This window comes from Benincasa hispida, chromosome 4 (genome assembly GCF_009727055.1).
Source record: "Benincasa hispida cultivar B227 chromosome 4, ASM972705v1, whole genome shotgun sequence".
NCBI lineage: Eukaryota > Viridiplantae > Streptophyta > Magnoliopsida > Cucurbitales > Cucurbitaceae > Benincasa > Benincasa hispida.
In genome coordinates, this window is record NC_052352.1 from 7,556,144 (window position 1) to 7,583,936 (window position 27,793).

The following is a 27,793-nucleotide window of genomic DNA, read 5'->3' on the forward strand; positions in this document are numbered from 1 at the left end:
GATATTCAGTCTTGTCTTATCATTACCTGTAAGTATAATATCATCAACATACACTATCCGAACAACCACCTTACCACTTCTCGTATGTTTATAAAACATAGTATGATCAGCTTGACTTTGACTGAATCCATAGCTCTCGACTACTTTTTTCAAATCGTCCAAACCATGCTCTCGGAGATTTTTTAAGCTCATATAATGATTATTTAACTTGCACACTTTGTTAACCTGGAGGTCCACCTCAAAACCAGGTGGCAAGTCCACAAATACCTCTTTTTTAAGATCCCCATTGAGAAAAGCGTTCTTAACATCAAATTGATAAAGAAGCTAATCAAAATTAACCGCGACAGATAATAGAATTCTAATAGAATTAATTTTAGCTACTGTAGCAAATATTTCTCGATAATTAATTCCATAGGTCTGAGAGAACCCCTTGGCAACCAATCTGGCCTTGTACCTTTCAATACTACCATCAGCTTTACATTTTATAGTGAACACTCATTTGCATCGCACTGTTTTCTTATTTTTTGGTAGTTTGACTATGTCCCATGTACAATTTTGTTTCAGTGCATTAATCTCTTCCATCACTGTTAATTTCCAATTCAAATCATTTAGAACCTCGTGTATATTCTTTGGAACAAATAGGTTGGTTATTCTAAATGTGAAGACTTTATGATAGTCAGACAATCTATTATAATAAAGATAGTTTGCAATGGGATATTTGGTACATTTACATGTACCTTTCCTATGGGAAATTGGAATATCAAGATCAAAGACCTCAGGTAAAGGATTAGAAGGAGATGAAGAACTAGAAGAAGGAGTAGAGTGTCTAATTCTTGGATCTTCATAATCATTCATCGAAGTATTTGATTGGTCCTGTGATAAGCAATTGGAACATTCATAAAAAACATAAGGGCACAAGCAACTTCAAGCAAGTGTCTATTTTTTCGCTCAGCAATGTCATTCTGCTGTGGCGTGTCATGAACGTAGCTTGATGAAAAATATATTTTTCTTGCAAAAAAATTAATTAATTGGTCATTGAAGTATTTAGTATCATTATTAGAGTGAAGAATTCAAATTTTAGTTTGAAATTGAGTCTCAATCATATTGTAAAACCAAACAAAAACCTCTTTTACCTTTGACTTTTTTGTTAACAAATAAAGCCAAGTTAAATGAGTGTGATCATCTATAAAGGTAACAAACCAACGGTTACTACTATGAGTCAATACTTTAGACGGACCCAAATATCAGTATGAATTAAGGAAAAAGGTGATGAGGCCTTATAAGGTTTATTAAATAAATGGATCGATGATATTTAGCAAAAATGTAACTTTCACACTGAAAAATGAAACAATCACATCCTTTAAATAAATTGAAAAACATATACTTTAAGTAGAAGAAATTTAGATGTCATAATCTACGATGCTAAAGCATTACAGTTTCTTTAACAGATGAGAACTGATACTACTCAAGCCTTGAACTTTTTTATGACTAATTGAAATGTCATCAAAGTAATAGAGATCATCAATCATCCTAGTACGTCCAATCATCCTTTCCCCCTCCTGAGTCCTGATACTAAAGGATACAATGAGTTTCACAAAAGATAACACGACAGTCAGCATCCCTAGAGATCTTACCAATAGATAATAAATTACAAGCTAATTTTGGAACATGAAAGACATAACGTAATGTAAGTTTTGTAGTCAAAGGGATAGTTCCTTTTCCTGCAATGGGGGTGAAGCTACCATTGGAAATGCAAATTTTTTCATTGCAATACACAAGAGAATATGATTCAAATAAACAAGAGGAACTAGCCATATGATTAGAGGCTCTGGAATCTATAATCCACGGAGATGAATTAAGGCAAGAGAGTGCTTGAGGACAAATACCTTATTTTGCCAAGGAAATACTAGGATTACCAAATGATGAAGTGGTCTTTAGTAGCTTCAGGATTTGATCAATTTGCTCTTACTAAACGGGCTGGAGTCAACAACATTAGTATTAAAGGTATGCAGATGAGAATTTTGCTCACCTTGCTTAGAACTTTTCCAATTCGTAGGTTTTCCATGAAGTTTCCAACAAGTTTCACGCATATGTTGAGGTTTATTGCAATGGTCGCACCAAACACGAGGCTTTTCATGTAGTTTTTTGGATTGATCAGAAGCTTTCATTGCAATATTCTCAGTCACCAACGCAGAGCGTCCAACTAAATCAATAGTTTTTTTTGCAAATCATAACATTCCTACGACTTTCTTCCTTGCGAACTTCAGAAAAAACATCATTAATAGTTGGAATAGTAGTTTTTCTAAGTATTCTACCCCTAACTTCATCAAACTCAATGTTGAGGCCAACAAGAAACTTGTAAATACGACCATCTTCAACAATTTTCCTATAGTGCTTTTGGTCCTCTGTGGACTTCCACTCATACGTGTCAAAAAGGTCAAGATCGTGCTAAATCCGTTTTAGGGAGTGAAAGTATTGTGTAACTAAATTGGTTCCTTGTCGTATATCACCCAATTTCAGGTTCAACTCGAACACTTGTGATTGGTTGCCCATATCATAATATATTTGAGTTACACTATACTATAATTCCTTGGCCGTAGAGAAACACATGTAGTTACAGCCGATGTCTTCAACCATGGAATTGACAAGCCAAGTCATAACCATGGAATTTTTAGCGTCCCACCCAGCGAATGAAGGGTCATTTGGACTAGAGGCATTTTTTCTCCTGTGATGTAGCCAATCTTCACTTGATCACGAATATACATCCAAACACTTTGATACCAACGAAGAAAATTTTTTCCATTAAGTTGAATGGTGGTTATTTAGACTGTGGGATTGGTTAAATAGATAATATTGTCGCAAACATTAGCAATGAGTACCTTAGTGTTTGACATATTACTAAAAAACCCCAAAGAGAAAAAATGGTAGATCTGGAAAGAAAAAACCAAAAGAATTAGAGAGAAAAAAAAACAGTGATGGCGGTAGGAGGCGGGGGCCGACGGTTGAACACAAAGGTGAACGACAGAACGCGGCGACAATGGCTGCATACTTGACCAGCCGGCATAGACGAAGGCGAACGATGAAGCAAAGGCGCCTGACGGTTGATTGCTCCTAAAAAATATGGTGATGTCTGACAAATTGACTACGAGGCGTCGATAGTGATGTGACATCTAAAAAGCTCTGAGGGGTTAACGACAGCGACAAATGAGGAAGAGCTCGATAGCAGTGGCGACAGTGGTGGCACACAACTATGGTTTTTAGGTTTAACAAAAAAAAAGGGTTTTTCTTTTTAGGGTTTCAGTATAATTTAATGCTTTGGTACTATGTGTAAAAAATATTTTTCACTCTAATTTCTCTTAGGAGGAAAGGGCTTCTTAAATAGAAGAAACACCCAATTATAAATAAGGAAAGAATAAAAATTAGCAAATAAAATACAGCAATTCTAAAACAATAAATACAATAAAGAGTTTCACAACAAAGGAAATAATCAACAGTTACAAAAGAACAATTAAACCCTAGAGCCTTTCCTTTCTCATTATAGAATGGCGTTAAGGATTGGTTGTACTACTTAGCCCCTAGTTCAATAACTATCTGAAATGAACTGAGTTAAAGGATCTCTCTAATAATTTGAAGTACGTGTACCTGGGCGAAGGAAACACCTTTCCTGTGATAATCACCAGAGAACTAACGCCGACCCAAGAGTGCTCTTTAGTAGAGACTTTGAAAACTTATAAAAAAAAAGCCATTGGGTGGACCCTTGATGACATTGTAGGGATAAACCCTTCTCTCTACATGCATAGAATAACCTTGGAGGACGAAGCCAAAGCCACAATTCAACATCAAAGAAGGCTTAATCCCATAATGAAGGAAGTTGTGCTTAAGGAAATCATCAAGTTCAACAAGATCGACATTATTTACCCAGTTCTTGACAGTAAGTGGGTAAGTCCGATCACGAGGTACCAAAGAAAATCGATATGACAATTGTGGAAAACAATAAAGGTGAGATGGTGCCAATGCGCGTTCAAAACAGATGGAGGATGTGCATCGACTTTCGAAAGCTTACTGAGGTAACGAAAAAGATCATTTTCCTATTCCTTTTCTTGCCATTGAACATATCACTGTCCCAACTCATTTTCGTAATTGCTAAATCTGATGGGTTACATGGCATGGTGACGATTCGATTAATATAGAGAAAATAATAAAGGACACTTGATCTTCCCATTAAAGGATAGAGATCCTCCCATTCAATGAGCCCTGTCTCGAAATGATTAGTTTTTTTATACTCAAATTAACTTCTAATCGGTTCTTAACACTTAGAATGCGAACACTTAGAATGACTATTAGCTACGAATAGTCAATAACACTTAGAATCAAAAGGTTTCCAGAGTAAGCTCAATAATATTTTCAAATTTTATGGAATGACGTCATTAAAAAGGTCTATAAATGCGAACTTCATGTTGTATTATAATTTTTTTTCCTTTGTGTAAAATGAATTAACCATTTTCAATGTAAAATCATAGGAAAAACCTTATACATTCGGTTTGGCAGTAAGTGGAACATTTATGAGACCACCTACATTGGGGGAATAGTGAAGGGTATACTCATTCTGATAAACTCAACATACTACGAGCTTGTAGTTTGAATATACAATGTGTCGAACATAGACCCAAATATTTATGACCTTGATATTGCCTTGAAGGAAAACTTCACTCAACCTTCCCACTGGTGTATATCAAGGATGACGACAACATGGAGTTCATATTGGTGCATGAACACCTGACGAATTTACAAGTATGTATTATAGTGAAACTTAAAGAATACCACAATAATAACACCAATGATGATGACGCGGATGGAAATGACAATGCTGATGACTTTGCGTACACATACGAGGAAAGATATAGCCTATACATGGAAGAAACATTCTGATTGGGTGACAAAAACAGAAATAATTCATGAGATGCTCACATTCAACATACAGAAAATAATACACACCATTATTAGGGTGATACACGCAGTTGGGAATTAGCATACAACTATACAATATATGAACCTACATACGAAGCCGAGACTTCAAATAGAGCCACAAAACGTGTCACACATACAAATGCGCCATCAAGCAAACTGTATGATAACCATCCCACCGTCATACTGCTCTCACATTCTAACGTTCCATCCATTTCACAGTCGGGACCAGGAATAGACGAGAATAGATTTTTAATTTCTAATAGTGCGTTGAAAGATGAACTGTCGATGTATGCCATCAAAGAAAATTTTGAATGTCGTGCGTTAAATTCATCTAAGAAATTGCTAGTTGTTGCCTGTAAAGTGGGAAGGTTGTAATTGGAGTTTACATGCAATTAAAATTGGTACAAGCAAAATATTTAAAATCTCCAAGTGCTGTAACGTTCATACATGCTCCTGATCGCTAATAAGTCATAATCACAAGCATGCAGGCGCGTCTGTCGTTGGTCGGTTGATAGTGGACAAAGTTAAAGGTTTCGGTCGAGTATACAAACCAAAACACATTATGGATGACTCTAGAAGAGAATATGGGGTCAACATTAGCTACGATAAGGCATGACATGCACGTAAGATACGTATGCAATACGTATGGGCTCACTGGAGGAATCATATGCTATGTTACATGCATACGGTGAGGCCTTGAAGATAGCGAACCTAGGTACCGTATTCGAGATTCAACTAAAAGATACGGTATATTTTAAATACTTGTTCATGGCATTACGTCCTTCAATACATGGGTATACAAGCTGTCATCCTATTGTTGTAGTTAACGACTCACTGTTGAAGGGTAAATATAAAGGATGTATGTTGGTCACTATATCTTTCGATGGTGATAACGGACTATACCCACTCGCATATGGAATAGTAAACAAATAATTTAATGCATCATGGACATACTTCATGACCCAACTATGTCGGTGCGTAGAAGACGACCCAAATATGATTATTATTTCTTACCAACATCAAAGCATCTCCAACGCAGGTGAGAAGGCCTTCCCAAGTAACTTCCACGCATTGTGTACATATCACTTGAGGAACAATCTACTAAAAAATTTTAAGGATAGTTCGATCATCCTAGTTTTCCTAGATATGGCAAGAGCATTTAGAGAATCCAAATTTAATAGGTATTAAGAAAAACTCCGTGTATTCGAGGATGAGGTTGTTACACAATACCTAAAGAAAGTTGGCTTAGAGCGATGGACCCATGTCTATCAGATTTCGAAATGATACGACAACATGACAAGCAATGGTGTAGAGTGCTTCAACTCATTTACCATTAAAGCCAAAAAAACTGCCAATTATACCATTGCTTGAATTTGTCAAAGAGAAACTCCAAGAATGGTTCTTCCAACGAAGAAACGAGTGATTCATCTGCACGTCTCAATATTTGGACTATGCATAAAAACATGTAGCTAATGAGTTCGAGAAAGGTCGATGGTACCAAGTAAGCCCAATTAATTGTTATAAATCCATCGTGAAGGATGGTCAATTGGACAGGATAGTCGACATGAACGTTTGTCAGTGCACATGCAAAGCGTTCAACGATTTGGAAATTTCTTACTCTCATGAAATAGTCGCTGCAAGGTCAAGGAACGTTAACCCATATACTCTTTCTACTAAAGCATATAGCATGAAGTCCCTGATCCTATCCTATGCAGAACCAATATTCTCAGTTGGACATGTATCTAAATGGAATAAACCATTAGGATCCGTGGAGTGTGTGATCCTGTCACTAAAGATAGCAATATGTGTTGGTAGGCCATGTATGAATAAGATTCCATCTGCCGGAGAACACCGCCCAACCCAAAAGTGTAGTAGGTGTGGCCAGTCAGGACACAATAGGTTAACATACACCTAGCCTTTAACTTATAATACAAATACCGACCAACGAGGATAGAGGTAACAATCGTACAATAGTATATCCAAATTTCTTAAAATCGCGCTTTTGCATAAAATCGGGTCAGGGCTTTGCAAGTTTCATTGGGCTAAATGGGGTATCCCTATCACGATCAGAAGAAACTTCCAGCTTGAACAAATTTAATTATTGAGTTGTGTTAGAAATTGGGCCAGGGCTTCACTAAATGTGTCAGGCTCGCGTAATCATCCCTATCGCGAATGACGGTGTTAAAATGTGAAGTTTGTAAAGTGTCATCATGCTAGGGACGATCCACCGTCGGGTTGGGCATATCAACCCAAACACGAGGTCATCTTGAATAAGAAAAATGCCATATGAAATCAATGGAAGATTATAAAACATACTTTTGTGAGAGGGAGTTAAAAATCAAAAGTGCATTGAAGGAAGGTCATCCATATAAAATCTCCTAAGTTTATATGCGAGAAAAGCTTGACATAAATTTTAAAGACAAACATTTTCATCAATTTTCTTGTACTTTCATTTCGAAAACATAAATTCAAAAAAAGGGAAAAAAAGGGGGAAAAAAAAGAAAGAAAGAAGCATAAAACAGATGGACCTTGACATCTTTAATCAATAGATCAATGATTCTAATCTTCAAGAATCACGTACTCAATAATCCTATCATTTATTCCATAATCTAGTTCAATTCTAGGATGAATGCCCAACATGAGCATAGCTGGTATGATTATGTCCAAAAAAAAAAAATTGTGAGCTGAATGATTTTTTCAGGGAAAAAAAAAGAGAAAAGAATAGATAAAAAGACTATCCAAAATTCCATGATTGGGCTATGGGCCTAAATGGCCCAATTAGGCATCACCTATTCGGCCCAAAAACAAATAAAACAAGAAATTGAAGGAGGTGCTCCTCTGAAATTGCATATTTCCTCTTTTATTTTCTTTCCCGTCATTTCGAACAGCCTCCAGTCTCTGCGATAGCTTTCAATTTTGCAGTTTCGACGAAAAAAGGAAAGTCATGGAGAAAATGGTGATTCTTAGATCACTATTGCGTTCTGTTCGCGCCAGATCTTACGCCATCGCCGGAGTCACATACCGGAATTTACTGCAAAGTAACCATCAGGCTGCTCGAAGTTTCTTCTATCTGTCATCCCATCGTTCTTCTTTCTCAGATTCTCCACAGAAAGTTTCTTCTGGTACGTCTCCTAATTAGTTATTTTGTAATAGATTTAAATCTCTTTCTACTGATTAATTTTGGAAAGAAGCGGAATTTCCGCTGATGTTATTTGCCGTTCTTTATTCAACTTAATTAATGCTAACTATTAAGTTTTCTTCTCAGTTGATTGCCGATATGCTTGTGTGTTATTGGTGATTAGTTAAATGTATGGTTCTTCTTCCATGAAGTACACATACAGTTGTAGCTCTCCAATTTAAAATTTTGCTTGCTGTATTTGTAGAGTAAATTGTTACATTCTTTTCTGTATTAGAATTTATCGTCAAGTCAATTGTGTGATGAGTCTTCATAGTGCGCGTAATGTTTGGTAAGTTTTTTTGTGAAATGGCAAATTTCTCCTTATTGTTAGTTTAAGCAATGCCTATGTCCCAAAAAATTGTAACAAAATCAATCCCATATTGGAGACCAAGGAATATGAACTAAATTTTTAGAATTCATTTACCTTTGTATTTTATTGTTTCAGCTCGCCACGGTGATCTGAAGTGTATGAACAATGTAGATAAACTCAATTAAATTCTTATTTCAGTATTATAATGTTTGCATATTCCTGTCTCTTCTGGTAAATTTCTGCAGATTGTGGCTATCTATCTGGGGTAGGGCACGCTAGATTTTTTAGTGTTGATGTGGTTAGTATGCCTACAATTGGAGATTCCAATCTTCGGAATGCTTTCAAGGATTTGATGGCTGCAAGTTGGGATAAGCTTCCTGAGTCACTTGTCTATGATGTAAAGGCTGCTTTAACTGGAAGCACTGATGACAAGGCTGGAAAGGAAATTGTGGAAAATGTTTTCCGAGCAGCTGAAGCCGCCGAGGAGTTTGGTGGTATACTTATCAGCATGAAAATGGAAATTGATGATAGCATTGGTCTTAGTGGGGAGGTATTGGAATCATAGATTTATCAATTTTAAATATTTTTTTTGCCAGTTGTTTATAAAGTAAAAACTTCTGAGTCAATCTGCAGGATGTTAAGCCTGTATCCGATGAGCTTAAGAATGCACTACGTACAGTTCACGATCGCTATGTAACCTACTTGGATTCATTTGGTCCTGAGGAAAACTATCTGCGGAAGAAAGTGGAAACAGAGTTAGGAACAAAGATGATATACTTGAAAATGAGATGCAGTGGCCTTGGATCTGAGTGGGGAAAGGTAAAGCCTCTCTGCTATGTAGTTTGTTAGTTTCTCAAACATTTAAGTGGGTGAATTAAATATGGACCATTAGGCAATTTCTGCAGTAGAATTGCCGTCTTAGAATCCTTACACCATTGCATTATGAAAGAGTGGAGTCTTTTGATCAACCTATGTTAATTTTAAACTGAAAAGGAAGCTTATATGTGAACACTGGGCTAGGAGTTCGGTGACTCATCCTTTTTTATTTTGCTAAGCACTGTAGATTAATACATGTTCAGCTACAATAATTTTATCATATCCTTGCTTTGGAAAGTGTCCACACTTCTGTTATTCTAATAAAGGAATTTGATCATTTGTTTTGTTAACCATGTCTTCTTTTTTTGTTTTACAACAGGTATCTGTCCTGGGAACATCTGGTCTATCGGGGTCATATGTTGAGCAAAGAGCATAAATTTGGCACCTTTGAAAGTTTGTGTGTAACTGCGAGCTTCCTTTAGTTTGGGTGTATGTTCTTCAATGTTTTGTTGTCTATCTTCTCTCAAAACCTATTAACGTGGAGTTAATGGCAATTGAATAAGATCTCACATCGACAAATGAGTTTTCAGAATTTAACATCCTTACTTGTTTGCCAATTATTGAGTTCCTTTTACCTTTAATTATCCATTTATGAGAAGTTCCTTTTACAAGTTTATATCATCCATTTCTAGTTTTCTGCATTTATGTGTTCTTATATTGTTCTGTGTGATCTGCTGAGGGGCCAACCTTCACTATGACTATCGCTACTGTAACTGCGTATTAGCGGTAAATAGCTTAGAGGGTTAAAAAAAACATATGTTTATGAAGTAAATAAGAGTTGAAAGTTGGATTTAATCAGATCAATAGCTTGATGAATTTTGTTACCAAGAGGAGCTATGTTGGACTCTTCAATCCCAACATTGCTGCAGGCTGAAGCAAAATACAAAAATAGAACGTAGCACTGAATTCGGACATCAATATGTCTTTACAATTTTGGTGCCTTTATTCCATGACCAAGATTCAGATGGCGACTTGGGCAGAGGTGGAAGTAACACTGCCTTCCTGCAAAGACCGAATGGCCATCCTTCACAATGAAAAACTTCCTGCAAGATGGTGCGCCTCTTGAGATCTTCATCTAGAAAATTAAGACCATTTAAGCTTGAACATCGGGAAAAGTTGGCCTCCACAGAAAAGAATGCTTCATTTGTTGCTGCAGTTGAACAACATGTGAGAAAACTCTGAACAGAGTAGAACTCATCTCCTGTGTTATCTTCATTTCCAGATTCATCCATCTTCTCTATCTCCATTGAAGTAACATATAATTCTTTGGTTGCAGGTGAGAAAACCCAGGAAAAGCTGTCCGACAGGTTAGTTTTTCGCTTCAACTTTTCCATTGCTCGACTTCTGATTTCTGATACAATTTCCTGAGAAGTAGATCGAAAACTTAGAAACAGATTTCATATAATAAGAAATAGAAAACAAAAGGATACTATGTCCGTTGATATGCCAAGATAAGTTGGTGAGTACTTCCTCTTGATCATCAAAGTCACTTGTAGAATATTCGTCCTTGTCGTTAGAATTCGGTAGTTGTTTGCTAAAAGTATGGCAGTTGCAGAATGCATCCTTCAACGCACCTGCTAGAAAGCATTTCCTGGAAGGATTTGGTGGGTCTTCTTGATAAAAGACGCCCATATTGGAGAAGCAAGATTTTCTGGTTGGTTTATGAGCCAGTGAACTATATAAAGAATTAATTGCCCCTTACTGCTTGACTTTAGGGTTCAAAATGGCTCTATTTTTGACAGTGCCTTCACATCTTATTGAAAATAACGTTCTTTAATCCTTAGGTGTAAAGACAAAGTTAGAAGAGAGCACAAGACACTCCAACTAATGATGTTGAACTGCACTAGAGATTCCAGCACAAAGCTCACGCTGTATTCACATTCCATTACTTTGAAAATTAATTGGCATGCGATAAGCTAATCTAACACCTACTTTTCTAGGTGCTTGGATTCTCACTTAATGCTCAAGATTTGAGAAAATTGATACTTTGGCAAATTGCAAAATCCATCTCTAAAGTATGGTTGTAGTTGCAATTATATCCTCAAACTATTCATTGTAAAAATTGGGTCTTCAAACTTTTATTAGTGTTAATATTGGACCTTTAAACTTAAAATAGTTGTAGAAATTGGATACCAAATGATAAAAATTGAACTCTCAAACTTATACACTCATTATGAGTTCTACAATTATGTAAGTTTGAAGGTTCAATTTTAACACTTCATAAGTTTGAGGATATAATTGCAACTACCATAAGTTTGAGGATATAATTGCAACTACCACTATATTTTAGGGTGATTTTTGCAATTTGTCGTTGATACTTTTAAACCAACCATTATCTCTTACTTTTGGCAACTTGACCAGAGTTGCACTTCCACCATTAAAGCTCATGGGAGGAGAAGAGAGCGAAAGACAAACAGGTGATCTTTTAAAAGTTTGGTCTCAATCAGGTATGCTGTCCACATACAAAGTTCGCCCGTTTTAAATGAAGAAGTTGATCAGTCTGCTTCTTTTCTTAAATGCCCTATTTACTACCTTGAGGATCCTTTTGAGTTTAAATCAGTTCCACCTGATTTCTTTTTCTTCTTTTAATCAAAATTGGTATTGAACCAAAGTCTCTATGAAAAGAGAACTGAAAATTGATATCGAGGCTATTACTATCAAGAGGGGAAAAAACCATACTTAACCAATTTTTTTTTTTTTTTTTTTCGAAATCGAGCTCATTATATCTCTTCCCGAATTGGGTCTGCACTTCCACCATTGGATTAGAAATGGTGTTAGTGGTGGGTGGTGCGCAATAAAGGTGAGACTCACTTTTTAGAAATTAATTTTTGTTAAAATATTATTTTGGTTCTTATACTTGAAATTTGTTCAATTTTAGTTCGTAATATTTTTAATTGTCTAATTTTAATTCATATACTTTCAATAAATTTTAAATAGTCTTCAATGCTAGTTTATTATTTTTTATCTATAACATTTTTGCTATAAATTTTGAAAACATATTCACATTTTTTTCATGAAAATATTATTATATTTCAAACAAAATAAATAAATAAATAAATAAAAATTAAATTCTGGAGAACTAAATTTAAGATTTATTTAAAATGACTAAAATTAAACCATTGAAAGTATAAAGACTAAAATTAAACAAATTTGAAAATATGGGATCAAAATGGTACTTTAACCTAATTTTTATAACATTTTATGTTGTCCATTTGGTTTGTAATTTTGAACATGTTTGAGAGTGATTCTAAAATAGTAAGAATCACTATTGTCATTTTTAAACTTACCATCAAACATGCTTTTAATTGTTTAAACTCAATTTTGATGTTATGAAATTACATATAAAAGTGTAAAAATTAGATATTAAATTAATTTTAAGTGATTAAATACATAATTGGGTAGTTTTAAACATGATACAAAGTGATTTTGACAATTTCAAAATCATTAATATCTTTCGTTATGTTTATTGATGTCGATCGAAATCATGAAGGCACAACTGGAGGAGAAATTAGAGGGTTATAGTTTGACTTTTTAAGCTTTAACAGTGTCATAAAATTGATTGCTAGCCATCCAATTTGACTTGTTCTTCATATTGCCTGTTATGCGAGGCAAAGCATATTCATCCGGCTGCTTAAAGGCAAAGATGATACTGCCGAGAAATTATTCCTACAAGATGGGATTGAGACCCCTCATCTTAAATAAGTTGTGAAGTATTTATTAAAATATTACTTCCATTTTCACGTTTAGTTCGGTACAAAAGCATTTTATCTGATTAATTATCTCATAATTTTTTAGAAAAATGCTGTTTGTTTGTTACGAGTGGTTTTTCGTTATCTTGTCCATTATCTTTGTATACCAACTATTTTTCCAATGTTAGACGAAAAATACAGATATTTCAATTTTTTTAGACATGATGAAAATAATGATAAAATGTCAACGTAGGATTTTTGTTTTAGGGATTTTTAAAAATAGAAAAATAAAGGAAATAATTTACACAAAATAACAAAATTTTGATCTTCTTTCATAGAGACTAATAGAAGTCTATCAGTGATAGAAACTGATAGTCGTTGATAAATGCTGATAGAAGTCTATCAGTGTCTATCAATATTTTTTTTTGCTATTTCTATAAATAGTTTGACATTTTTTTATCTGTGAAAATTTTCTTATTGTTTTTTAAATAATTTATAATAAAATATAATAGATATTTAAGTTAAAAGTATAAAAATTTTACAACTTTTTGAATAAGTTAAAATGTCTGTTAAGTAAATTACATTCACATTTGTAATGTTTCATCAATCCTTTTTTCTTTTCCAATAGAATGGTAATGCGGACTCAATATTTAGGTTGGTGTCAAACTCATGAACATACAGAAATATCAACATATCGACAAAAATTAAAATCCTCGGAGGTTGAGTGGAGAGAACCTCGAGCTAGAAGGAACAGTGTTCCAATGGTAATGATTATAACAATAAGATTAATTATAATTATAAGATTAAAATTACAAAAGAACTTTGTATGGTTAGAACATTACCACGAGACATTGTACTGCACACTATTACAAAAAGAATAAAAAGACCTCTTTAATTTGATCCATCCAAAGATGCTTAAGAAAACCCTAACCTCATATTCTATAGAATCTTCAAAACTCGCCTTTAAGGCACCAACCTCCCAAGGGCTCTCTTAGCTAATCCTTTACCCGTCTAGGAAGGCATCTAACAAATTCAAAAAATGATTACCTCCTTTAACCAATTTTCCTCAAAATGAAAGATTACCACCAACAGCAAAAGGGACAGTAAAGGAGAAAATGATCAAGGATCCATCCCCTCCCTCTTGTAACAAAAGCAACAATCCAAGGGTGCAAAGGACCGGTTTGGGAATTTTCTTGGCAGTTCGTCACGTGTTTTCTCGTGATGTTGACATTAAAGACATGTTTATTTATCGTCCCTTTGGGGACATCCGAAAAAAGACATGTTTATTTCATAAATATTGTCATAAAATTTCAGACAAATATTTAATATCATAAATTTCACTTTTTAAAACTCAAGATATTATTATCCAGAAAATTTTAAAGCCCATCCGACAAGAGTTTTTTAATAGCCTCCATACTTGTAGAATTTTTATATCTAGAGATTAATAGAACCTAATTAATTAATAAATCAATATCAATTAATCATTAAGATTATTCTTAATTATTATTAATATTATTTAGATTTAATAAAACTTAACTAATATAATTACCATTGATATTTTATGTTATCCTAACTATTTAATATAAAAATTTATTGTAATTATTAACATTCTAATTAATTTATATTTATTTATTTTATTTTTAGTAATTAAATAAAATGATTTAAATAATATTTTAAAAAATATTCATTTATTAATACTTTAAGTGATTAAATAATTAATCAATATAAAAATATGTTGAATAATTAAATTTTAGTTTTGATACATGATTAAATTATTATTTATTTTTGGTTTTTTTATATAAAATTGATAAATCACACACATTCTTTTAACTTCCAAATATTAATTATCAAACACATCCAAACCCGGACATTAATTATCTCATACATTTAAAACTCTTCGTCACTCATAAAAGAAAAGAAAACAAAAAATTTCAGACATTTAATATCTATACCCATGAAATAATATCTACAATCCAAACCACCCCTAACGCGAACAAATCAAATCATTTAATTGATATGCTACCTTGAGAATGAACTAACCAAGGCTCCGAGGGAGAAGGGGGGAAATCTCTCTTCCCATCTTTATATTACACAGCACCACAAATTGCTAGCAGTCAGTTCAGAGAAGGAAGCTGTAATGCATTTTTCCCCATCTCAATGGTATCAAAAGCAGGTAGAATTGTTACATCAAAACACACTCTGGTTATACTTCTCTCAAATCTTGATTAATTCAGTCGATAGACAAAATCTTCAAGCTGATGTCTTTCAGATGCCTATAATACCCCACAATCCACAAGTCCAAAATTGAACCAAATAGCCTAGGAAAGTTGTTCAACTTCACTCAACAAAGTTGCATAATTGCATTAAAGAAGTTAGAACAGCTCACTGAAGTGGTTGGGGTAGCAGCTTCTTAAGTCTCCATGTGTGCACTTCTATGCCCTACATGTGTCAACATCTCAGCCTCAATCCTCAAGTACAAACATATAACTAAAATAACTAAGAACTTTTACCCTATCAAACCTGTTTTTTTCTCTGTTTTGACGAATGTTTGTGGTCAATCCTACCCCAACAAACACAAATGCTTCTTCCACCTCACAGAGTTTGTCCAACTCTTCATTTGGACATCCCCTGGGAACTGTTCTATCTTAACCCAAGGAAACTCTACCCAAGAAAGAGCACAACACACTCGAGCTCTCTAAAACATCGAAATCATTCAAGAAAGAAATGCCAAGGTTCTTAAAGAAGTCAGTGTGATTTTAATCATTCAAATTCATCAATCAATCGAAACACTTGAATTCGAATCAATTAGCAAACGAACCTTCAAAGAGCAAGAACCACAAGGTAAAACAACGGAAGCAGGTAAAGCATCCAGAGTCCTTAAAGAAACCTTACTTCCATTCCTCAACAATGGATATCCCATTTCATCCAACTCCCCCGAATCAATAAAGAAGTAATCCCCACAACGGCACTGATAAAAAAGTTCTACAACTTCACCTTTATCTTCCACAACCATATCCTCTAAACTTATGCTCTCTGCACCAATTGCATCCCCTTTGGCAGCTTGGAGCTCTCTGTCATAAGATGCACGGGACATTGAGCTGCCAAGGACTTCCCAAGCCTTCTGCACCTTGAAGTATCTTTCCAACGCAATGTCGTCTGGATGAGATTTATGGCACATAGCTTGTAACTTATCAGGGTGGAAATTAAGGAGAGCAGACCGATAGCTGGCTCGAATTTCGTCGTAGCTAGCATCTTCTTTCAAAGACAGTACATCATAATAAGTTTCACCAATGGAGCCACTGCTTGAACTCATTGTGGGATAGAATCAATTTCCAACAACCTTGAGATATATGCAATGGAAACTATAAGCTAATTACAGTGGTGCCTGTTAAAAAGGGGTAAATTGTAAAGATACTGAAAGTGCTAATTGCACGCTTAATGGAAAAGATGATATCAAATTCCTAGAACAAATGAAATAGTTACCAGAATCCCAAAAGTATGAGATATTAAGGTATTGTGGGGAAGTTTCCTTCTAGTTTGTCCTTATAGATAGCTTACTTTTCTTGAGTTACTGAACTCATAAGATTACAGGGCTGTCAACGATTTCAAAACACACAATTTCAATCTCTACAAACCACAGAACCGCAGCGTAGCGCAATAAAACATACAGCTACAGGATATTCAACTGAAGCTCTTCCATTACATAAAAAACATCATTTAGCACAAGCTTCGGTTCTATGTTTTTTTGCTAAACCGATATCTAAACCAATAATCTCTATTGTAAGAATGAACAACCAAAAGAATGTCCAAAGTCCTTGATTAGAAAAAGTTAATTCACAAATCGAACCGATCTTCCCGTTCGTTTGAGCTTACAGACGTTCATCCATTGTAAGGAATGAAACTCAAAAGATATATATGTAATGTAGAAAATACCTGAGACCAACGAAGGGGAGAAGATCGGCGAAGAAAGGATGCGGCACTGAGCACGACGGAGATGGCGGCGGCGGGATGGTGCGACGCAACGGGAACAGGCGTGAAAATCGAGAGGCATAAAGACGGAGGGATTGTAATCTTTTTTCTTTTATTTATTTTTGTTTAAATCAAGTGCGTTTGGGCCGTTGGATTGGCAAGGTGGGCTGCTGAAAGGTGGGCTTGGTTATATTACAGAAGTTTAGGCCCGTTTGATACAATTCCCATTTTTTTTTTAATTTATGTTTTGTTTCTGATAAATACATTTGAATTCAAAAGCTAAATTTCAAAAGTTAAATTATATTCTCATAAAATAAGTTTTTTTTTTTTTTTTTAAAAATTAAACTAAGCAAGAAACTTAGAGGTAAAACAAGTGTTTTAAGCTTAACTTTCAAAAATAGAAAATCAATAAGAAAATGATCATTAAAGAGTACTTAAAAATAGAGACTCAATTATTACAAATATGAAACTATAAAGATTAAAATGTAACAAATAAAAGTTCAAAGATTGAATTGTTATCTTCTTTTAAAAGTATTTATTTAAATAAAAAAGTTGTTAAAAGAGATATCCCCTTATTGAGTTGTCATTTTATAAATTTGAAATTCCATTGTTTTAGTTTTACCCTTCTCATGTAGAGATCAATAGTAAAAGTATTTAGCTCAACTGACATCTTTATATATTGAGAACCAAGAGGTCCGTGGTTCAAAACCTCCACCCTCAATTTGTAATAAAAAAAATAATTTTCATAGAAGAGAACAATGGAAATAACCAAATCTAATAGTACGACCGAGTATTCATACAGGCTGTTAAATCGACAGTGAGAACATATTAGTTGGCAGTTTTCAACCATGGTTGGTTTGGGATGTTACTAAGTTGGTTAGATCAAGTTAATATGTAGGATAAATTATCTTGAAGTTGTCATTTATTTTAGAATAACGAAAAAATAATAATAATTTGAAATTTTAATTACGTATGAATTCCCATTGGTTTGAAGAGCTATAGACTTCCTAGATAGAAGAGAAAAAGGTTGCTAGCTCCACACATTTTCATTAAAGAAAAGTAAACCGTTAGTAAAGGTAGTTGTAATTGCAATAGATAGTACTTTTAGAGTTAATAATTAAGCGTACAACAACCTTTTCAAAGAATTACAAATATAGCAAAATCTATCGGTGATAGACTCCAATTGGCAACATGATCTATCATTGATACTCTGAGTTGAATCTAAATTTTGTTATATTTATAAATTATTTTATATTGTGCTATATTTGCTAATACTTTGAATTTGATTGCTATATTTATAATTCTCTTATAATTATCAGCAAATATTCATAAAAATTCTTCATAGGAAGGCAGAGAGAGAGTAAGCTCAGAGCTCAGAAACTGTCATCCTGAGCGTAATGAATAAAATTTAAAAAGTTAATAGTCAACAAAATGGCCTTTCCTTTTCATGTTACTTCTAAGATCAATCTCATCTCAGCGCCAGACTTGTAATCTGAAGTCATGGGCACCAGGATTGCCAACCCGTGTTAAATCTTACATGAGATGTAAGACAGATATGATTCAAACAGATTCAATCAAATGCTAGTCACCCTAAACACCTAACAACCCTCAAAATTTTCATTCGTGCAACTCTATGAACAGCAAAGCCATAAACATTTTGGTAGTAATTCCTTGCCTGATTTGTTGTACAATTACGCACTGACAACACCAGAGACCCAAGGGACAACCAGCGGCGCAGTCGGGTGTGAGTTTCTGTAAGATTGCGGATAGTTGGTCTTGAAATTCAGTTTGGGATTTTCTGCCTGCATTTGGATTTGAAGATGAGAAAAGTTAGACTCAAGTGAGCCTACAAAAGAGATTAACAACCACAAAATCAATTTCGTGCTTACATATTTCAGCCAGCATTCCATATGTTTATGTTCGTAGATATCAGGAGAGTGGCATCCAGTCTCAGATGGACAGTAAACCCAGATGTTGCATTTCCTATCACCTGGTTGCGCACGTTTTGCATGATCCAAGCATGCCTGACAGCAATCGGCTGCACTTTCTTTATGATGAGTTAGACCCCATCTTACCGCAGCACCATCGTAATCTGTGTGGAGCTCAGCATGACATTCAGGTGGAACTGGTCTGCCAGGTAAAATCTCATCATCTACATAGAGAGGGGGAACGGAGACCTTAGTGAAATATAAACTGAGATTTCGCTAGAAGAAATTGAATCATCTGGTGCATAGAATGTTGCTATTAAAAGTTGCAAAAATTTACCGAATTCATCTATGCCCTCAGGCTTATCATCATGTTCCGTGTGGAAGATCTCTGCAGGTATCCACAGACCAATTGCTTCAGACAGCACTGCCCAATCAGTCTCCAAGGCTTTTACTAGAATCCCTACCAGAAGAGGAAAAATGGGCAACTAAGATACAGCATCATATATATGATTTTCTAACACAATACTGCCAAAAAGAAGAGCAAACATACACTACTAATATAAAGATTCCATACCAGCATCTTCAAAAGAAAGAGTTGAATTTTCAACCATTTGCTCTGTGATCAACTTATTTGCTTCTTCCAGTTTTTCCTTTCTCCAGCTTTCTACTGCTTCTGATCATATAAGAAATGGAAGATTATAACAACTTACAAGAAATATCATGCACCGTTAAATATTGCAGCAACGATCGTGTAAATGGGGTATAGAATATTCAACACATTTTTAATGTATATGAAGTCAGAGGCACTTGGACATATCGGCAACTAAAGACTAAATTTGTGATACCAACAGGGTTATTAAAGTAAATAAGAAGCTAAACCCATTTAAAATATTACCATCCCCTTCTTGTTTTTCTCATTGTTACTGTTGTTTTTTTAAAAGGATTATTATCGTCGTTGTTATTGTTATAAGCTTACAATATAGGAATTGTTATTTTATATTTCTAGATAGCATATAGGTGGGTGACATTCAATATGACCTGTATGTTAAATTTAATCGACCGGTAACTGGTAACAGGAGAATGATCTCAGTGAAAGAACACAGGAAAAAACAGAACCATCGCTTTCTATTGGCTCTAGCACTTGAGTGATCCCTTTCTATGGTCTAAGGCACAGAAAGACCGCATCCCCCACCAAAGCAAAGGGGTGGGCTAAAAAGCTTTTCTTAAAAAAAAAAAAAAAAGAACAATTGAATATATTAGAGAATGATAATCCAGTTTTCCTACTTGAATCATCAAACACTTCTAGCCTTGGGTTAAAAGACTGGAAAAAACTGGTTTCCTAAGAGATTTGTAGCTTCTTTTCAGAGTGCTCCATAGTTCGCAGTTTTTCTAGGAGGCTTCAACTGTTCAGTCATCAAAATTCCAGAAAGGACTTCATTTATCAATTCTTGTGTCACCCTCTTAAGAGAGAGTAGCATGATTTTATGGATAAATGATCCAAACGGCCATTTCTAGTTAAACCTAGTTGAAAAGGAACAGTAGCACTTTCAATGGAAAAGAGGTTTCTTCTGATGTAGTACGGGGACCTTCTCGGGTTCTTTTTTCTCTCTTCAGTATTTCTAAAAGTTCTTGTGTAGTCATTATATATATATGATTGAGGGCCAACTGGAGAGCTCTTTAGTAATTCCTAGACTGGCTAGATTGAGGAGTTTGTCTCCTTTTGTATTTCCGTTCTTCCTATGAAAGTATAGGTTTTTGCTTCTTTTCAAGGGAATGCAAAATCATGATAATAACCTAACGGTTGATCTGAATGAAATTGGTTGTATGCACCATGGACTTCAAAAGTCATGACCATATTATGTAGCCCTTTACATGTCATGTTAAGCGCCAAAGTGACAACACTGTGGCTATAATGAATCTAGTATATTCAATTCCACAAGTAACAGTGTTAGATCAATAGCAACTCTATGACAAATTGAACGGTAAATGAGTTTCTAGTCAACTAGTTTACTACATACTCAATCCTAGGAATATCATCTTATGATTTTAGATACAATACACACAGTTATATAAGAAGAGAAAAATTTATGAATTCTCTGTCTCTCTGAAGTGACGCAGCTGCTATATAGCCTCTTTGGCTCCGACTCTACGTCACACTGTCATACACTCAAATCACCTGACAAAATAAACTGCATCTCCTAGCTGTAAACCTGTGGTACGATAGAATGAGAGGGAAACACATGCTTGAAACATCATAACCATGATACAGAATGCATCGGGCATGGCCCAAGGTGACAATACTTGAAAATTTGAGTTATCAGTATATCAAATATCAAGTTCCTTTTGTGAAAAGATGAATGAAAAAAAACAGTTAGTCTATGATCCCTTGAAACCTAAGTGAAACTTGAAAGATTAACCAATATGAATGCTTAAAGTAATTCCTATCCAATATTTTTGCTCTCTGACAATGAGAATGCTTGGAAACAGAAACCAGCGAGAAGAATAGTTGAGAATAGTTAGATTTTAACTGGGCGATAATAATAGTAGCTAAGGAACAAAGGTATGAAGAAGTGATAAGTAAAGCAAGGAAATCATAAGATTGTACTGACCTCTCTGATCAGTACTATTTGAGCTAGCATTCAAGCTTCTCAACTTCAGAAGAATTTCCTCGGTTATCTTCTGTTTCAATGGACGAGGTAATTCATCCATCGTCTGTTCTTGGGAGAATTCTTTAAGCTCCTTGACCTTTACGCCAGAAGAATAATCTTCACTAAACAAATTTAAAGCCGTAATGCCCAGAAATGGTGCTTAAACCAGAAATCGTTCTCCTAAAACAGATCTGTCTCATACATAGTATATTGAACATACAGCCAATTTAATCAGTCTTACCAATTTAATGAGCTCTACCGGCTCCGAGGCCCTCCGAATCCGAATAAACTCCTCCATTTTTCTAATCTGATCCGGAGTGTACTTTACAACTGGCTCAGAAGAAAGAAAATATACCGAATAAATACATACAACCAAATCGAGAATAAAATGAAATCATAATGTCAAAAAAACGCAAAGATATTAAACAGGATTTTTCAATAATCTGCACATCAAACGCGAATCAAGAAAACAAAAAGGAAATGCAACTAGCCCAGACACTAACCACTTCGTGAATCATTATCCGTATAGAGGTAGAGGGAAGCATATAGAGATCGAAAAACATAGAGAGCAACGATAATGTTGATAGAGCAAATGATGAGAGTGGTTTTCTTGTACGAGCACGCCCATTTACCTCTTCCTTGATAACCCCACTCTACCCTCGCCATATCCCTTCTTCTCCACCTTCATCCCACCACCATATCTCCTCTCTCAATATATTAATACCTCGCACCAGAAACAAAACAGGAAAATGAAAGCAAAATTTCAACGCCTCTCCTCCACTCTCTCACCCTCGAAGCAGATCGATCCGATGGATGTTCACGCCAAATCCGTAAATCGCTTTTTCGGAAATCAGTAACGAGCGGAATCGCTCTGACAATTATATTTGTTTTCCTGATAACACAGAACTAACCAATACAATAATTGAATTCGGTCAAGATTTTCCGCGCTATTGTGCGCCGTATCTTGTCGCCGCTTTGCCGCTGCAGGTGATTTCAACAATGCAATTGGACAGAGAGCTCGGTCGCGTCCGGCGATTCCGACGATGGTGGTGGAGCTAACGTGCACCGGAGGTTTTGTAAGCTAACTGACAAATTTCACATAGCCGTCCGAAGCCGACATTTTGTTAAAGTGAGCCGGAGCATCAAAGCTTTCCTCTTGTCGATGGTTAAATGCCTAACCAACTGTGGCACTATTTCTTTTTTGGGACATAAAAATGAAAACAGAGATGAATTAAATTATAATCTCGCTTTCTTAGACTTGATTGAAAATGATTACCTACTAAATTGTACTTTGTTAAAAACGACGCCGTGTTATTATTCAGTTGGAGATTAATTATGAACGGAACCTCTCAGTTTTTCGCTTTCTTAAACTCTAACTTTGGTCGCTAATAGATTTGTATGTCATGTGAATTAAACTATACTCATTTTGATGATTAATTCATAAATATTTATGTATGTGTATAATCACTTCTTAATTTTTAAGAGTATTTAATAAGTTTCACTTTCTCGTATCTAATAGATCTCTAAATTTCAAAAATATCAATAGCTTTTATGAAGTTTAAGTCATGATCTAATACATTCCAGCATAATTTAACATTTTAAAAATATAAATGCTATATATATTAGGATCTTAAAATTTTAAATTGTGTCTAATAGGTAATAGATTCATAGATTTACGATGTACATACTAGAAAGTTTGAACTTTGAAAGTTTAGTGCCTATTTAACTTCTATTTTAACCATTAATATAAATTTTGTGATTTATACTAAGTTATTTAAACTAAAGTTGTCCAATCATGCGACAATTTTGTTGCATTTTCATTTAATTTTAAAAAGTAAAGCGTTTTTGGTATGCAATTTAAATTATGTTTTATATTTTTAAATTTACTATAGTGAATTTATGTTCGATAGATAATTTGGATTATGTTTTTAAAACAAATAATGACAATTATAAAAATAATATCACTATGTCTTTAATTTATCCATATTTTCAATTTGAAATTTTATAATGCATAATTATGTTAAAAAAGATAAAAATGTTAATAAAAATGATATTTTATAACGTAAGCTCGATTCATATTGCACAATGTATCATTAACCATATGATATTACAAAATAATAATTGTATGATTTTTTCAACACAAAGCATGCTCATAAATTAATAATTAATAGTTCATATTTACTCTACTATTTAATGAGTAACTAGTTATGGTGTTTATAAGTATATTATCTATTCATATCCAATCTTGATCAAGGGAAAACACATCTAACCTCCAAGTGAAAACAACGGTAAATTTGTAATTTAAAGAAGAGAATGAAGGGAACTGTGAGGTCTGCAGCGGAAGCGGGATCGTTCCCAATTTTTAACTTTTAACAGAACTAAACATAGAGAAGAATAATTATGCATTTTATGATTCTACAGCATGCTTATCACAGAAGGAATTAGGGAAGAAATTTGCTTACCTTTGAAGAATAACTTCGCATAAATCCTTCTCGAACCGGTCACAAACTCTCCTCAAAACTCGATCTTCCAAAATATTCCAGCAAAACCAAGTGGCCACCACCAAGAAGTCAACCTCTGTATTCTTTACAGGGAATGAGAATCAAAGGAGGTGTTGTTGGGTTTTATGTCCTAAAACTTGTGGTTTGTAAACAATAAAACTTATTCTGAAAATTCAATAAGTTGTTATTGAATATATGTATTGCTTATTTTGTCTTAGAAATCCAATAAACTAAAAGACCCATGACTATTATATGAGTACTTGAACTTTATTTGGAAACATAAAAGTGATCAGGTTCAAGTAAAAAGTCAAAATGATCTATAGTATATGAATGAGGATGGGTGCCTTATTGTAGAAACACTATTGAATGCGGCCTACTTTGTAGTTGTTACAAAGAGTTGTAAAGTGCTACAACTGATGTGATCCTAATCAACACATGTTATGACACGAGGAGTGGGGGCGTCCTGTGCAATGGGTTTGTACAAGATCGGACCACGAAATCAGTCACTCTTACTTTATAACGTTGTTTATTGTTTAAAACTGATTATTTCAAAGCGATGACCTAGGTAGCTTGACCTTAATCCTGAACTAACTATGAACTCCTATTTATTCAGGATTATCCTTAGATTTACATAGGTGAGAGTTGGCTCAACAACCCCGGCTCAATAAACCTACATTTCAAGGGTAAGACCGGGTAGATAGCTGGGGACATAGGGTGCAAGATGGAACTCACTCTTACCCACTTTCAAGGATAGCAGAGAGGCTATTCCCTTAAGTGCTGACTTCAGGTCTTGAACAAGGGGCCCTACCCTCTCTTGGCTCGAGAGGGACTCGGTTTATTGATTGGATCACAAATCAATTGTTCATTAGAGGATTAATGGGACTTAAGGAACAAGAGGTAATCTATGAAGGAACTCTTATTCAAGAGTACCTACAAGCGGAAGTGGATCTTTCCAATTCATTATGACAGAATTACCACATATACATTCAAACATACTAATATGCATTCATAATGCTAAAGAGATCAAGAGATCATACTAGTTGAAGATTTCTTCTTCACAGCGACTCTAAAACCCAACCATCTACCTAGAACAATCACCACTCGAACAGAAGGAAACAGAGATGACACCACCACTCAGAGCCCTTAGTATTCTTGGAGTGAGAATCCAAAGTGTGGGTTTTGTTCGGATTTTGTAGAAGGAAAGAGGAAGAGAGACCGTACACAACGATCAAGCAAGTGGGAGATGAGGTCACCTATCGCATAGACAAGATGCTTGATCATTTAGGTGAAGTATACGATCGTGTAGGAAAGGGTGAGCGATCATCTAAACGATCGTGTAGGAAAAATTAAGCGATCGTCTATACGATCGTTTAGTAAATATCAGGAGCTAAACGATCGCTTAGGAAAAGGTAAATGACTGTTTAGTAAATAGCACGCGAAGGTGTAATCGGTAAGCGATCGCTTAGCAATATCATATATGTAAGCGATCGTGCAGGTACTATCGTATAGGCATTGATTTTCTAAGCGATGACACATTCTTTAACACAATGTCCGTGCATCTCATGCTTAACACACCGTAAGCTATTTATGCATCTCAAAATGATCTTTCAATACATTCATCCGTTATTAGAACATAAGAGACGTCGTTCCATTGTTGGGATTGGTGTCCTAATTCTCCCGGAGTCTCGTTGTTTTGTAAAGATACACATTGTTTAATGAATAAAATAAATGTTATTTAATTTTGGCATTTACTCATATCCAATAAACAAAGCTCCTTGGTTACCTTATGTGAACTTAAGCATGTATATGTGATATACAAGTGGATCATGCCTTAAGTGATAACCTACGACCCGCTTTGTAGAGGTTTGCAAGTGTTGTAAACTACTATAGATGGTAGATCCTAACCATTCATATAGAGACGTGCGAGTGGGGGTGTCCTATACAAAAAGTTTGTATAAGACTTGGACCACGAAATGACTAAACTCTGTATATAATGCGGTTGATACTAGAGACTTGCATCTCACCTAAACGACCATAGGTGACACGACCTCAATCATGAATGTTTTGTGAACTTCTGCCTTTGAAGACGGTCCTTTGATTAGTATGGGTGAAAGTGATCAGATTGCCAACTCAACATGGCTACCTTTTTGGGGACTTGTCTGATCTGGGAGTTGGAAACTCAATCCACAAGATGGAATTCACTCCTTTCCCAATGCAGGGATAAGTAGAGAGATTGCTCCCTTAAAGGCTGATTCCGGGGCTTGAACATAGTAGCCACAGCTTCCCTTTAGAAGAGAAGACTCAGTCATAGTAGGACTATGACTTATGTTCATTAGAGGGATCAGTGGTACTTAAGGAGACAGATGTAACTACAGGGGCGTAACGGTTGTTGACCCAACTGTACTTACGAGCGATCTATGAAGGGTTGTCACACTGTTGATTGGTTAAGATGGACACATAATATATCTGTGGTAAGGAGAGTTCAGTTGTCGATCTTTAGTAGAGTGCCTAGCAGTTAACGGATGATGGATCCTGTGACTAAAGAGTTTAGTCAGTTATTTACGTACCGTTGGGGCTTCGAGCTACAGGTCTATAAGGTCCCCTTAGTAGCTCAATGGATTCAGTTGAGGATCAGTTTTTGGTGTTGATTTGAAATGTTCAAATTGACAAGAGGTATTTTGATTATATATGATATAATCGGTATGATGTATGAGATACATCTAGTGGAGGATTGATGTAAATGAGATTTACATTAAGTACCATGGAATAGAAAAAGAACTATGGTTTATATGTTTCATAAGATGAAATATTAAAACTATAGGTTATAAATATAGTATGATAAGTTGGTTATCATTTATATCTATAATAATATTAATTAGTGGGTGGTTATTAGATTCATGGTAACCGTGAGTTTAAAAGGAAAATGGTTTTCCTAATTTTAGTAAGTTTTTACAAACTGTTGAAAAGTTTTCATAAAAAGTTTTGAGATTTCTCTCGGCGAAAAAGGGATCTCACGGTAGTCGTCAAGTAAATACAGATTTATTAAATGACAGCCAGGACGAGCTAAATGATAGTACAATATTTACCAAACGAACTTTTACTAGACGATTGCTTGTCCAAAGTAAACGATCATGTAGTGTTTGTAGGCGACAGACCGAGCTAAACGATGAGCTAAACCATCGCATAGCTTTTGCTAGACGATCGCTTAGTTTTATCTAAACGATTGGGCATCGACCTATACGATAAGTCTCCGCCATCTCTCACTTGCCCAGTCGTGTACATGATCGGTGTTTCCTCATTCGTCTACCTCATACCAAGTCTGAACAAAGCCCACCCTCTAGATTCTCACACCGAGAATACCGAGGTAGCCTTGTTGGTGGGTCTTACTCAATTCGACACTATCGAAGTTCTGTGGAGGCCGTTCGTGCTGTTGCTGAGGAGTTCGTGGCCGAGGTGATCATTGAGGACGAGCGCGAAGTATTCGTACTGTGTTGCGGTCGTGTAGATCGAGCATTTGAGGTTGCTACTGTTCGAGCGGTCATGCACAAAGGAGCGTGGAGACGCATCTTCAAATGTTCGTAGAGTTTGCTCTTTGTTCATTTGGGTTATTCATGTTGTAGTTTTTGTTTGTTTATATAACCATTTGTTTTGAAGTCGACTGTAAATGTAATGTTCATTCATGATTGTGATTTGGAATAATCTTATTTCCGCTGCTCATGGAAATCT

The 27,793-nt window shown here is 35.1% G+C and overlaps 4 protein-coding genes and 1 long non-coding RNA gene across 8 annotated transcripts; 2 read left to right on the forward strand and 3 right to left on the reverse strand.

Annotated features, from left to right (window-relative positions):
• The first annotated feature begins 7,819 nt into the window (after window positions 1–7,819).
• Window positions 7,820–9,889, forward strand: LOC120075507 (succinate dehydrogenase subunit 5, mitochondrial). The gene is made up of 4 exons (XM_039028958.1): window positions 7,820–8,090; window positions 8,702–9,006; window positions 9,090–9,275; window positions 9,652–9,889. Exons 1-4 carry the CDS (start codon window positions 7,913–7,915, stop codon window positions 9,706–9,708), a joined length of 726 nt encoding a protein of 241 aa, XP_038884886.1. The 5' UTR covers window positions 7,820–7,912; the 3' UTR covers window positions 9,709–9,889.
• A 186-nt stretch (window positions 9,890–10,075) lies between these two features.
• LOC120075509 lies at window positions 10,076–11,102 on the reverse strand. Its single transcript, XM_039028963.1, has 2 exons — window positions 10,800–11,102; window positions 10,076–10,696 (listed from the first exon to the last, which is right to left on the reverse strand). Exons 1-2 carry the CDS (start codon window positions 10,962–10,964, stop codon window positions 10,247–10,249), a joined length of 615 nt encoding a protein of 204 aa, XP_038884891.1. The 5' UTR covers window positions 10,965–11,102; the 3' UTR covers window positions 10,076–10,246.
• On the forward strand, window positions 10,845–17,299 carry LOC120075510. Its single transcript, XR_005481346.1, has 4 exons — window positions 10,845–10,986; window positions 11,117–11,272; window positions 11,694–11,749; window positions 16,948–17,299. It is a non-coding gene; the product is annotated as an uncharacterized LOC120075510 (long non-coding RNA).
• On the reverse strand, window positions 15,053–17,089 carry LOC120075508 (DPH4 homolog). 4 transcript variants are annotated; one of them, XM_039028961.1, is made up of 3 exons: window positions 16,955–17,089; window positions 15,840–16,361; window positions 15,053–15,716 (listed from the first exon to the last, which is right to left on the reverse strand). In XM_039028961.1, the coding sequence occupies exons 2-3, from the start codon at window positions 16,332–16,334 to the stop codon at window positions 15,582–15,584; spliced, it is 630 nt and encodes a 209-aa protein (XP_038884889.1). In that variant the 5' UTR covers window positions 16,335–16,361; window positions 16,955–17,089; the 3' UTR covers window positions 15,053–15,581. The 4 variants fall into 4 exon arrangements, with proteins under 4 accessions (XP_038884889.1, XP_038884887.1, XP_038884888.1 ...); XM_039028959.1 differs by having other exon boundaries at window positions 15,840–16,406; XM_039028960.1 differs by having other exon boundaries at window positions 15,053–15,460; window positions 15,542–15,716; window positions 15,840–16,960.
• A 1,047-nt stretch (window positions 17,300–18,346) lies between the features above and the next one.
• On the reverse strand, window positions 18,347–22,755 carry LOC120076725. The gene is made up of 7 exons (XM_039030622.1): window positions 22,070–22,755; window positions 21,808–21,896; window positions 21,528–21,663; window positions 19,493–19,591; window positions 19,256–19,378; window positions 18,880–19,142; window positions 18,347–18,792 (listed from the first exon to the last, which is right to left on the reverse strand). The coding sequence occupies exons 1-7, from the start codon at window positions 22,230–22,232 to the stop codon at window positions 18,682–18,684; spliced, it is 984 nt and encodes a 327-aa protein (XP_038886550.1). The 5' UTR covers window positions 22,233–22,755; the 3' UTR covers window positions 18,347–18,681.
• Between the last annotated feature and the right edge of the window lie 5,038 nt (window positions 22,756–27,793).

Bases quoted from the DNA above. Each gene is read 5' to 3' on its own strand.
- LOC120075509 (XM_039028963.1), bottom strand. From the start codon at position 10,964: ATGGGCGTCTTTTATCAAGAAGACCCACCAAATCCTTCCAGGAAATGC. The intron at 10,697-10,799 runs GTACTCACCAAC...TCTACTTCTCAG, and splicing joins ACTTTGATGATCAAGAGGAA to GAAATTGTATCAGAAATCAG.
- LOC120075508 (XM_039028961.1), bottom strand. From the start codon at position 16,334: ATGAGTTCAAGCAGTGGCTCCATTGGTGAAACTTATTATGATGTACTG. The intron at 15,717-15,839 runs GTTCGTTTGCTA...TCGATGTTTTAG, and splicing joins GTGGTTCTTGCTCTTTGAAG to AGAGCTCGAGTGTGTTGTGC.
- LOC120075507 (XM_039028958.1), top strand. From the start codon at position 7,913: ATGGAGAAAATGGTGATTCTTAGATCACTATTGCGTTCTGTTCGCGCC. The intron at 9,007-9,089 runs GTATTGGAATCA...GTCAATCTGCAG, and splicing joins GCATTGGTCTTAGTGGGGAG to GATGTTAAGCCTGTATCCGA. The intron at 9,276-9,651 runs GTAAAGCCTCTC...GTTTTACAACAG, and splicing joins TTGGATCTGAGTGGGGAAAG to GTATCTGTCCTGGGAACATC.
- LOC120076725 (XM_039030622.1), bottom strand. From the start codon at position 22,232: ATGGCGAGGGTAGAGTGGGGTTATCAAGGAAGAGGTAAATGGGCGTGC. The intron at 21,897-22,069 runs GTTAGTGTCTGG...CTTCTGAGCCAG, and splicing joins GGATAATGATTCACGAAGTG to TTGTAAAGTACACTCCGGAT. The intron at 19,379-19,492 runs GTATGGAATCTT...CTCTTCTGGTAG, and splicing joins TCTTTCTTTTGAAGATGCTG to GGATTCTAGTAAAAGCCTTG.